Source organism: Bombina bombina, chromosome 5 (genome assembly GCF_027579735.1).
Source record: "Bombina bombina isolate aBomBom1 chromosome 5, aBomBom1.pri, whole genome shotgun sequence".
Taxonomy (NCBI): Eukaryota; Metazoa; Chordata; class Amphibia; order Anura; family Bombinatoridae; genus Bombina; species Bombina bombina.
Window position 1 is genome coordinate 1020683513 of NC_069503.1, and position 12622 is coordinate 1020696134.

General features: G+C 37.7%; 1 protein-coding gene across 1 annotated transcript in view; it reads left to right on the forward strand.

The window, feature by feature from the left end:
* Positions 1-5794, forward strand: part of ZFPM2 (zinc finger protein, FOG family member 2) — a 542864-nt gene extending 537070 nt beyond the window's left edge. Inside the window, exon 8 of the mRNA XM_053713191.1 lies at positions 3143-5794. Within this exon, the coding sequence (XP_053569166.1) occupies positions 3143-5628 (2486 nt within the window). The 3' untranslated portion in view covers positions 5629-5794. The remainder of the gene's footprint in view (positions 1-3142) is intronic.
* Positions 5795-12622: the final 6828 nt, after the last annotated feature.

Genomic DNA, 12622 nt, shown 5'->3' on the forward strand with positions numbered 1-12622 from the left:
TCCTAACCTAAGTTAAAATTACACCTAACACTACACTATCAATAAATTAATTAAATAAATTAACTACAATTATCTAAAATAAAATACAATTAAATAAACTAAACTATATTACAAAAAAAACACTAAATTACAAAAAATAATTTTTTTTTACAAGAAGTTTAATCTAATTACACCTAATCTAAACCCCCTAATAAAATAAAAAGCCCCCCCCAAAATAATAAAATTCCCTATCCTAAACTAAAGTACAAAGTAATCAGCTCTTTTACCAGCCCTTAAAAGGGCTTTTTGCGGGGCATTGCCCCAAAGTAATCAGCTCTTTTACCTGTTAATAAAAAAAGAAATACAATACACCCCCCAACATTACAACTCACCACCCACACACCCCTACTCTAAAACCCACCCAATCCCCCCTTAAAAAAACCTAACACTACCCCATTGAAGATCACCCTACCTTGAGCCGTGTTCACCCAGCCGGGCCCCGATGGGGCAGAAGAGGACATCCGGACCGGCAGAAGTCTTCATCCTATCCGGGCAGAAGAGGACATCCGGACTGGCAGACATCTTTATCCAGGTGGCATCTTCTATCTTCATCCTTCCGGAGCGGAGTGGTCCACCTTCAAGCCATCCGACGCGGAGCATCCTCTTCCATCCGACGACTAACACTAAATGACGGTACCTTTAAGTGACGTCATCCAAGATGGCATCCCTTCAATTCCCATTGGCTGATAGGATTCTATCAGCCAATCGTAATTAAGGTAGGATAAATCCGATTGGTTGATTTAATCACCCAATCGGATTGAAGTTCAATCCGATTGACTGATTGGATCAGCCAATAGAATGCAAGGTCACCCAATCGGATTGAAGTTCAATCCGATTGGCTGATTGGATCAGCCAATAGAATGCAAGGTCAATTCTATTGGCTGATCCAATCAGCCAATCGGATTGAACTTCAATTCGATTGGCTGATTAAATCAACCAATCGGATTTTTCCTACTTTAATTCCGATTGGCTGTTAGAATCCTATCAGTCAATCGGAATTGAAGGGACGCCATCTTGGATGACGTCACTTAAAGGTACCGTCATTTAGTGTTAGTCGTCGGATGGAAGAGGATGCTCCGCGTCGGATGGCTTGAAGATGGACCCGCTCCAGAAGGATGAAGATAGAAGATGCCGCCTGGATGAAGATGTCTGCCGGTCCGGATGTCCTCTTCTGCCCGGAAAGGATGAAGACTTCTGCCGGTCTGGATGACCTTTTCTGCCCCATCGGTGCCCGGCTGGGTGAACACGGCTCAAGATAGGGTGATCTTCAATGGGGTAGTGTTAGGGTTTTTTAAGGGGGGATCGGGTGGGTTTTAGAGTAGGGGTGTGTGGGTGGTGGGTTGTAATGTTGGGGCGGTATTGTATTTCTTTTTTTTACAGGTAAAAGAGCTGATTACTTTGGGGCAATGCCCCGCAAAAAGCCCTTTTAAGGGCTGGTAAAAGAGCTGATTACTTTGTAATTTAGTTTAGGATAGGGAATTTTATTATTTTGGGGGGGGGGGGGGCTTTTTTATTTTATTAGGGGGCTTAGATAAGGTGTAATTAGATTAAACTTCTTGTAATATTTTTTTCATTTTTTTGTAATTTAGTGGGGGTTTTTTTGTAATATAGTTTAGTTTATTTAATTGTATTTTATTTTAGATAATTGTAGTTAATGTATTTAATTAATTTATTGATAGTGTAGTGTTAGGTGTAATTGTAACTTAGGTTAGGATTTATTTTACGGGTAATTTTGTAATTATTTTAACTAGGTATCTATTAAATAGTTATTAACTATTTAATAGCTATTGTACCTAGTTAAAATAAATACAAAGTTGCCTGTAAAATAAATATAAATCCTAAAATAGCTACAATGTAACTATTAGTTATATTGTAGCTATATTAGGGTTTATTTTATAGTTAAGTATTTAGTTTTAAATAGGAATAATTTATTTAATTATATAAATTTTATTTAGATTTATTAAAAATAGATTTAAGTTAGGGGGTGTTAGGGTTAGACTTAGGTTTAGGGGTTAATACATTTAATATAGTAGCGGCGACGCTGGGGGCGGCAGATTAGGGGTTAATAATTGTAGGTAGGTGGCGGCGACGTTGGGGGCGGCAGATTAGGGGTTAATAAAATGTATTATAGTGTTTGCGAGGCGGGAGTGCGGCGGTTTAGGGGTTAATACATTTATTATAGTGGCGGTTATGTCCGGTCGGCAGATTAGGGGTTAATAAGTGTAGTTAGGTGGCAGCGACGTTGGGGGCGACATATTAGGGGTTATTAAATATAATGTAGGTGTCGGTGATGTTAGGGGCAGCAGATTAGGGGTCCATAGGCATAATTAAGGTGGCGGCGATGTCCGGTCGGCAGATTAGGGGTTAAATAATTTATTATAGTGTTTGCGATGTGGGGGGGCCTCGGTTTAGGGGTTCATAGATAGTTTATGGGTGTTAGTGTACTTTGTAGCACTGTAGTTAAGAGCTTTATGTTCCGGCGTTAGCCCATAAAACTCTTAACTACTGACTTTTAAATGCGGTAGGAGTCTTGTCGGTAGAGGCTGTACCGATCACTTCTTCCAAGACTTGTAATACCAGCGTTAGGAAAATCCCATTAAAAAGATAGGATCCGCAATTGACGTAAGGGGATTTGCGGTATGGAAAAGTTGCGGGAAAAAAGTGAGCGGTACACCTGTACCTGCCTGACTCGTAATACCAGCAGGCGTTAAAGGGGTGAGGGGGGAGTTTCTGCTATCACTGGGTGTCCCAGTCAACTTAATCAAAAGTGCTAAACTGGGAGCTTCTAAGTAAGTTTTTAAAAGGTTTTATACTGGATTTTTAGATCAGTATCTGTGCATATTCTTCTTTACAGTAGTGTTTATTACATACAGTTATATGAAAATTGGTGTATAATGTCCCTTTAAAGTTACATATTATTACACTAGAATGTTCCTTTAAGCATAAATCCACAGTTAACACAAGAAAAACACAGCCTCAAAGACAATGAGTACTCTGTGTGCTGTAAATGCCAAATAACTGTATTATATGTGTTATTTCTCAGAACTTATAAAATATATATGTGTGTTTCTTCTTTATATAATAATCTATTCTTTATTCACAGGTGTTAAAGTTGAAGAGTTCCTGCCTCCTGGGGCCAGTCTGAAATGCACAGTTTGTAACTATACAGCAGAATCAGTGATTAGCTTCCACAAGCACCTGTTCTCACATCTTACTCAAGCTGCCTTTAGATGTAATCAGTGCCATTTTGGCTTCCAAACGCAGAGGGAACTCCTACAACACCAGGAGCTTCATGTCTCTGGAAGTAAACTACAACGGGAAGCTGATACTGAACACTCTCCCAGTGGCAATGAAGTAAATGCACAACTGACGCCAGAACTGTTGAATAAAAATGAAGTGTTGCAAAGCCAAAAGTCTGTTCAAAATAAAGATGCAAGTTCTGACAGTGAACTCGATAAATGTGAAAAAAAGCCACATCTTTTTCTTTCAAACCAGAGGCTGGAAGCAACAAATAAACATTTATTTTCATATACTAAAATAAAATCAGAGCCTTCGAGCCCCAGGCTTGCTTCGTCACCAGTACAGCCCACTCTAGGGCCCTCCTTCCCAATGGGGCCTTTTCTTTCTCAGTTCGCTTTCCCTCATGATATCACAGTAGTTCCTCAAGCTTCAGAAATACTAGCAAAGATGTCTGAACTTGTACACAGGAGGCTTAGACATAGCAGCAATAGTTATCCACCTGTTATTTACAGCCCTTTGATGCCAAAAGGGGCTACTTGTTTTGAGTGCAATATTACATTCAACAATTTGGACAATTACCTGGTTCACAAAAAACACTATTGCAGCAGCCGTTGGCATCATATTAACAAACAAACAGAATTCTCCAGTGTTTCTGAAAAGATACCGGAAGCTGTGAGTCCCACTAGTGCTCAAAATTCCATAAATATTCTTAATACCTCACTTCATTCTTCTGATACAGATAGCAAACTCATTCAAACACCCTGCATTAATTCTGGTACTGTTTTAGATTTGCTAGGGTCAAACATTAAGCAACGTGAAAAGGAATTTGTGGCAGAAGTTAAAAAGATCTCAAATTCTATTGGGAATGAAGAGAAGATAAATGGAAAAACTGCAGAAATCAAAACCTCAACATCTCCACAGCTGGAAGGCGATAATAATGATCCAAACAAAACAACGTGTGAGGCCTGTAATATAACATTTAGTAGACATGAAACTTTCATGGTTCATAAACAATACTACTGTGCGACACGCCATGACCCACCATTAAAAAGATCTGCTTCAAACAAAGTGCCTGCCATGCAGAGAACTATGCGCACTAGAAAGCGCAGAAAGATGTATGAGATGTGTCTTCCTGAGCCAGAACAAAGGTCTCAGCTGGTTCAGCAACACTTCCTTCAAGTAGCTAACCTTGGCAATCCATGTACATCTGCACAAGAGACAGGAGAAGGTCTTGGAGAATGTTATCACCCCAGGTGCGATATCTTTCCAGGAGTGGTTTCAAAGCACTTGGAAACATCACTGTCAATTAATAAATGTGTTCCAGTTGTGAAATGTGACACTCCTCATTCAACTGTTTCCTCCTTGGAGATGGATGCACCAATAGACCTTAGCAAAAAATGTTTAACACCATCAGATAGAATATCCACATCTCCAAAAAGACTTTTGGACTATCATGAATGCACAGTCTGTAAAATTGGTTTTAATAAAGTGGAAAATTACCTTGCCCACAAGCAAAATTTCTGTCCTGTCACAGCCACCCAACGCAGTGATATGGGACATCTGGAAAATAAAACATTTCCAAATCCAGAAAGTGAAAGAAACAGCCCTGAAGTTAATTTTGAAAGAAATGTCATAAAATGTGAAAAAAATAGAAACTCAAAGCAGTCTTCTCCAAATGGGAACTTGTTTTCAACGCACTTAGCGACTCTTCAAGGTCTTAAAGTCTTTAGTGATGCAGCCCAGCTTATCACTACGAAAGAAGAAAACAAAAATGCATTTATTTCACAATGCCTTTACCCAGGAGCAATAAAAAAAGCTAAAGGCGCAGATCAGCTTTCACCGTATTATGGAATCAAGCCAAGTGATTACATTGCTGGTTCTCTAGTTATTCACAATACGGATTTAGATCAAAGCACAAATGTAGGATGTGAGTCTCCCAAAAGTCAGATACCTTCAAATGGATGTTCTTTGTTGAAGAAAGAGTCCCTCCCATTATTGCCAAAAAATAGAGGCATGGTAATAGTTAATGGTGGACTTAAGCAAGAAGAAAGGTCGACTGCAAATCCACAACAAGAAAATATATCCCAGAATCCTTCACAAGATGATGCAAGCAAATCTCCATCCTGGGCTTCAGATAAGCCATTAACAGCCAATGAAAATGTTTCTCCATCAACTCCCTCTACAGAGGATCAGCTGTCAGGCATAACAAAAAATATAAATGGTTCGAGTGCAGCTGCTAACAGTGGGAAATACTGCCGTCTGTGTGATATCCAGTTTAACAATCTTTCAAACTTTATTACCCACAAAAAGTTTTATTGCTCATCACATGCAGCGGAACATGTCAAATGAACTGCCATCTGTAATTTTGGTACCACATTTAACTATATTGTTTCATGCAGTGAGAAATAAATGATGCTGCTTAATTGATATACGGACAATCAGGATATCCAATCATTTTAAATGACTTGAAGAATTAAGGTGTTTTTTTCCATAACAGTTTATGCGTAAAAGTGTATTATTGGTGCCATTTTTCAAAATATTTATTATTTTACCAACAGTGTTTATACATTTGTGGCTAGCACTGAGTCCTGTGTTGAAACAATTTGCAATGAGATATAAATCTCTTACTGTTTGCCAGCGCAGCGCTCAGTGTTGGACTGAAATGTAGCTGTTGTTACGTTATTTTTTTATTTAAAGAACTTTATATTAAAGTCATTTGTAATGTTATTGTATAGCTATTGTGTATCACATATGGTTTGCACCTGTATAGTAGATTTTAAATAATATAGACACAACATTACAGAAAAAAAAACATTTTAGGAATAGCTTCAAAAGCACTTGTGTATACAGATTTTTTTTTAATGTTCTACGCTGTTGCGGAAAGAGTAGATGTATATGCTAAAATATAAAATACTTTAAAAGTACTTAAATAAAATGTATGTAGCCTAACAATACATATAAAAAAAAAAATTGGCTCATGACATTTATATTTTAGCAAATACAATATGATAGTCATTAGGCTTTGCATTTGTTTGTAGCAGTTTGTTCCTGTTCACTTTCTCAATTGGAAAAGTGTATGTTAAATAGGGATGGATTTTTTTTTCTTGTATAGTAATTGTATTTTTTTTTGCTAATGCATCTTTGTCTCAATTTTTAAATCTTTGCTGTTAAATGCAATACTTTATAATAAATGAACAAAATTACCGGAAGCAGTATTGTAAATTATGAACTGAAGTCAGCCAGTTTTATCTTTGAAGAAATACAATTTAAACTTAAAAAAAAAAAAAAACCCTTACCACAATGCTGCAAGTATGAATCTAATTCATATGTATTATATATTTACAGTAAATATAAGTGTAGCAATACTGCGACTGGTGAACACAGAGATAATGTTCTACTTCTGATAGAAAATATTTCTCAACAAATGTTGTTACTATGCATGTACATGAATGGAATAAAATTCCGGATCATTGGAAATGTTTCACAGTATTTTGTTTATTTGTTATACCAATATTAACAGTAGAATACCTTGTCTACTGCAACAACAAACCCATATTGTCTTCTCCATACAGGGCTAGTGTTGGGGGGGAACTTGGCCGTTAAAAAACAGTTGCAGCAAAATACTTCACACTCACCTGGTATTTTAACTTATTGTAAGACTGCAGAGAAATCTGCTTATTACAAGTTATTGTATGCCCCTTTAAGTTAAAAAAAAAAAAAAACAGCTGCGAAGATTGGAACCTTGTACCTTGTTAGCTATTGTATTCAAAGAAAATAAAAATCCTTTTGTAAGAAAATTGCAAAAGCGGTGTACAGATGATACCTTTAATAGCAGACTAATAGTGAATACAATTGTAAGCTTTCAGGACACAAAAAAACATAATTTACGTAAGAATTTACGTGATAAATTCATATATTCCATATTGGCAAGAGTCCATGAGCTAGTGACGTATGGGATATACATTCCTACCAGGAGGGGCAAAGTTTCCCAAACCTCAAAATGCCTATAAATACACCCCCCACCACACCCACAATTCAGTTTAACGAATAGCCAAGAAGTGGGGTGATAAGAAAGGAGCGAAAGCATCAACAAGGAATTGGAATAATTGTGCTTTATACAAAAAAATCATAACCACCATAAAAAGGGTGGGTCTCATGGACTCTTGCCATTATGAAAGAAATTAATTTATCAGGTAAATTCTTACATAAATTATGTTTTCTTTCATGTAATTGGCAAGAGTCCATGAGATAGTGACGTATGGGATAGCAAATACCCAAGATGTGGAACTCCACACAAGAGTCACTAGAGAGGGAGGGATAAAAATAAAGACAGCCAATTCCGTTGAAAAATTAATCCACAACCCAAATCAAAAGTTTTAATCTTTATAATGAAAAAAACTGAAATTATAAGCAGAAGAATCAAACTGAAACAGCTGCCTGAAGTACTTTTCTACCAAAAACTGCTTCTGAAGAAGAGAAAACATCAAAATGGTAGAATTTAGTAAAAGTATGCAAAGAAGACCAAGTTGCTGCTTTGCAAATCTGATCAACAGAAGCTTCATTCTTAAAAGCCCAGGAAGTAGAAACTGACCTAGTAGAATGAGCCGTAATCCTCTGAGGCGGGGATTTACCCGACTCCAAATAAGCATGATGAATCAAAAGCTTTAACCAAGATGCCAAAGAAATGGCAGAAGCCTTCTGACCTTTCCTAGAACCATAAAAGATGACAAATAGACTAGAAGTCTTTCTGAAATCTTTAGTAGCTTCAACATAATATTTCAAAGCTCTAACCACATCCAAAGAATGTAAAGATCTCTCCAGAGAATTCTTAGGATTAGGACACAATGAAGGGACAACAATTTCTCTACTAATGTTGTTGGAATTCACAACTTTAGGTAAAAATTTAAATGAAGTCCGCAAAACCACCTTATCCTGATGAAAAATCAGAAAAGGAGACTCACAAGAAAGAGCAGATAATTCAGAAACTCTTCTAGCAGAAGAGATGACCAAAAGGAACAATACTTTCCAAGAAAGTAATTTAATGTCCAGAGAATGCATAGGCTCAAACGGAGGAGCCTGTAAAGCCCTCAAAACCAAATTAAGACTCCAAGGAGGAGAGATTGACTTAATGACAGGCTTGATACGAACCAAAGCCTTAACAAAACAATGAATATCAGGAAGATTAGCAATTTTTCTGTGGAACAGAACAGAAAGAGCAGAGATTGGTCCATTCAAGGAACTCGCAGACAACCCCTTATCTAAAACATCCTGAAGAAACTGTAAAATTCTAGGAATTCTAAAAGAATGCCAAGAGAATTTATGAGAAGTACACCATGAAATGTAAGTCTTCCAAACTCTGTAATAAATCTTTCTAGACACAGATTTATGAGCCTGCAACATAGTATTAATCACTGAGTCAGAGAAACCTCTATGACTAAGCACTAAGTGTTCAATCTCCATACCTTCAAATTTAATGATTTGAAATCCTGATGGAAAAATGGGCCTTGAGATAGAAGGTCTGGCCTTAATGGAAGTGGCCAAGGTTGGCAACTGGACATCCGAACAAGATCCGCATACCAAAACCTGTGTGGCCCTGCCGGAGCCACCAGCAGTACAAATGAACGCTCCATTATGATTTTGGAAATCACTCTTGAAAGAAGAACTAGAGGTGGAAAGATAACTCCAAGGAAGTGTCAACGCATCCACTGCTTCCGCCTGAGGATCCCTGGACCTGGACAGATACCTGGGAAGCTTCCTGTTTAGATGAGAAGCCATCAGATCTATTTCTAGAAGCCCCCACATCTGAACAATCTGAAAAAAACACATCTGTGTGAAGAGACCACTCTCCCGGATGTAAAGTCTGGCGACTGAGATAATCCGCTTCCCAATTGTCTATACCTGGGATATGGACCACAGAAATTAGACAGGAGCTGGATTCCGCCCATGCAAGTATCCGAGATACTTCTTTCATAGCTTGAGGACTGTGAGTCCCACCTTGATGATTGATATACGCCACGGTTGTGACATTGTCTGTCTGAAACAAATAAACGGTTCTCTCTTCAGAAGAAGCCAAAACTGAAGAGCTCTGAGAATCGCACGGAGTTCCAAAATATTGAGATCCCCAGACAGCTCCCCAACCTGAAAGACTCACATCTGTTGTGATCACAGTCCAGGCTGGACAAACAAAAGAGGCCCCTTGAACTAAACAATGGTGATCTAACCACCAAGTCAGAGATAGTCGAACATTGGGATTTAAGGATGTTAATTGTGATATCTTTGTATAATCCCTGCACCAAAGGCTCAGCATACAAAGCTGAAGAGGTCTCATGTGAAAACGAGCAAAGGGGATCGCGTCCGATGCTGCAGTCATGAGACCTAAAACCTCCATGCACATAGCTACTGAAGGGAATGATTGAAACTGAAGGTTCCGACAAGCTGAAATCAATTTCAGACGTCTTTTGTCTGTTAGAGACAAAGTCCTGGATACTGAATCTATTTGGAATCCTAAAAAGGTTACCCTTGTCTGAGGAATCAAGGAACTTTTTAGTAAATTGATCCTCCAACCATGTCTTTGAAGAAACAACACTAGTTGATTTGTGTGAGACTCTGCAGAATGTAAAGACTGAGCAAGTACCAAGATATCGTCCAAATAAGGAAACACCGCAATACCCCGCTCTCTGATTACAGAGAGTAGGGCACCAAGAACCTTTGAAAAGATCCTTGGAGCTGTTGTAGGGCAAAATGAAGAGCAACAAATTGGTAATGCTTGTCTAGAAAAGAGAATCTCAGGAACTGATAGTGATCTGGATGAATCGGAATATGAAGATGTGCATCCTGTATGTCTATTGTGGACATATAATGCCCTTGCTGAACAAAAGGCAGAATAGTCCTTATAGTCACCATCTTGAATGTTGGTATTCTTACATAATGATTCAAATTTTTTAGATCCAGAACTGATCTGAAAGAATTCTCCTTCTTTGGAACAATGAAAAGATTTGAATAAAACCCCAGACCCCGTTCCTGAAACGGAACTGGCACATTTACCCCAGATAACTCCAGGTCTGAAACACACTTCAGGAAAGCCTGAGCCTTTACTGGGTTCACTGGAATGCGTGAGAAAAAGAAACTTCTCACATGCGGTCTTACTTTGAAACCTATTCTGCACCCTTGAGAAATAATGTTCTGAATCCAATGATTTTGATTGAATTGATCCAAACATCCTTGTAAAATCTTAGTCTGCCCCCTACCAGCTGCGCTGGAATGAGGGCCGCACCTTCATGCAGACTTGGGGGCTGATTTTGATTTTTTAAATGGCTTGGATTTATTCCAGACTGGAGAAGGCTTCCAATTGGAAACCGTTCCCTTAGGGGAAGGGTCAGGTTTCTGTTCCTTATTTTGACGAAAGGAACGAAAACGGTTAGCAGCCCTAAATTTACCCTTAGATTTTTTATACTGAGGCAAAAAAGCTCCCTTCCCCCAGTGACAGTTGAAATAATAGAATCCAACTGAGAACCAAATAATTTATTACCTTGGAAAGAGAGAGATAGCAATGTTGATTTAGAAGTCATAATATAGCTAAAGACATATGTCTGACATCAATTCTAATGATATCAAAAAATGGCATCACAAATGAAATTATTAGCATGTTGAATTAGCTTAACAATGCTATACACATTATGATCCGGTACTTGTTGTGCTAAAGTTTCCAGCCAAAAAGTTGAAGCAGCAGCAACATCAGCCAAAGAAATAGAAGGCCTACGAAGATGACCTGAACATAAATAAGCCTTCCTTAGAAAAAAATTCAAGTTTCCTATCTAAAGGATCTTTAAAAGAAGTACTATCGGCCGTAGGAATAGTAGTACGTTTAGCAAGAGTAGAGATGGCCCCATCAACTTTGGGGACCTTTTCCCAAAACTCTAATCTATCAGTCGGCAAAGGATACAGTTTCTTAAACCTTGAAGAATGAGAAATAGAAGTACCCAGTCTACTCCATTCTCTAGAAATTACATCTGAAATAGCATCAGGAACTGGAAAAACCTCTGGAATAACTACATGAGGTTTAAAAACCGAATTTAAACGTTTACTGGTTTTAATATCAAGAGGACTAGACTCCTCCATATCTAATGCAATCAACACCTCTTTTAATAAGGAACAAATATACTCCATTTTAAATAAATATGAGGATTTGTCAGTGTCAATATCTGAGGTAGAATCTTCTGAACCAGATAGATCCTAATCAGAGATAGATAAATCAGAATGCTGTCGGTCATTTAAAAATTCATCAAATTTATGAGAAGTTTTAAAAGACCTTTTACGTTTATTAGAAGGTGGTATGACAGACAAAGCCTTCTGAATGGAATTAGAAACAAATTCTCTCACATTAACAGGAATATCCTGAACATTAGATGTTGAAGGAACAACAACAGGTAATGGATTACTACTAATGGAAATATTGTCTGCATTTGAAAGTTTATCATGACAACTAACACAAACTACAGCCGGAGGAACATTTACCACAAGTTTACAACAAATGCACTTAGCTTTGGTAGAACCGACATCAGGCAGCAGGATTCCAGTAGCAGATTCTGAGACAGGGTCAGATTGAGACATCTTGCAATATGTAATAGAAAAAATAACATATAAAGCAAATTTATCAATTTCCTTATATGACAGTTTCAGGAATGGGAAAAAATGCAGACAAAATAAGCCTCTGGAAACCAGAAGCAAAATGAAGTAAGGACTTAAATAATGTCAAAAATCTGGCGTCAAGTATGACGCACAACTGACAAAATATTTTTTGGCGCCAAGAACGTCTGCAACAAACACGAGCGTCATAGATGACGCAACTACGTGAAAACTCTCGGCGACAACTAAGACGCCGGAAACGACGAAATTACATCAACAAACGTAATTCTCGCGCCAAAAATGTCTCGCGCAATAAATTATAGCATTTTGTGCTCCCGCGAGCCTAACAGCCCGCAATTTAGAAAAGAGAGTCAATTTGAAAATTTTCAGGTAAGAAATTTTAAAATTTTTTTTATATATGCATTTCCCAAAATGAAACTGACAGTCTGTAAGAAGGAAATATACTGATTAACCTGAATCATGGCAAATATAATTACAAACATTATATTTAGAACTTTACATATAAAGTGCCAAACCATAGCTAAGAGTGTCTTAAATAAAAGGAAAACATACTTACCAAAAGACACTCATCTACATAAAGTAGCCAAACCAGTACTGAAACAAGAATCAGTAGAGGCAATGGTATATAAGAGTATATCGTCGATCTGAAAAGGGCGGTAGGAGATGAATCTCTACGACCGATAACAGAAAACCTATG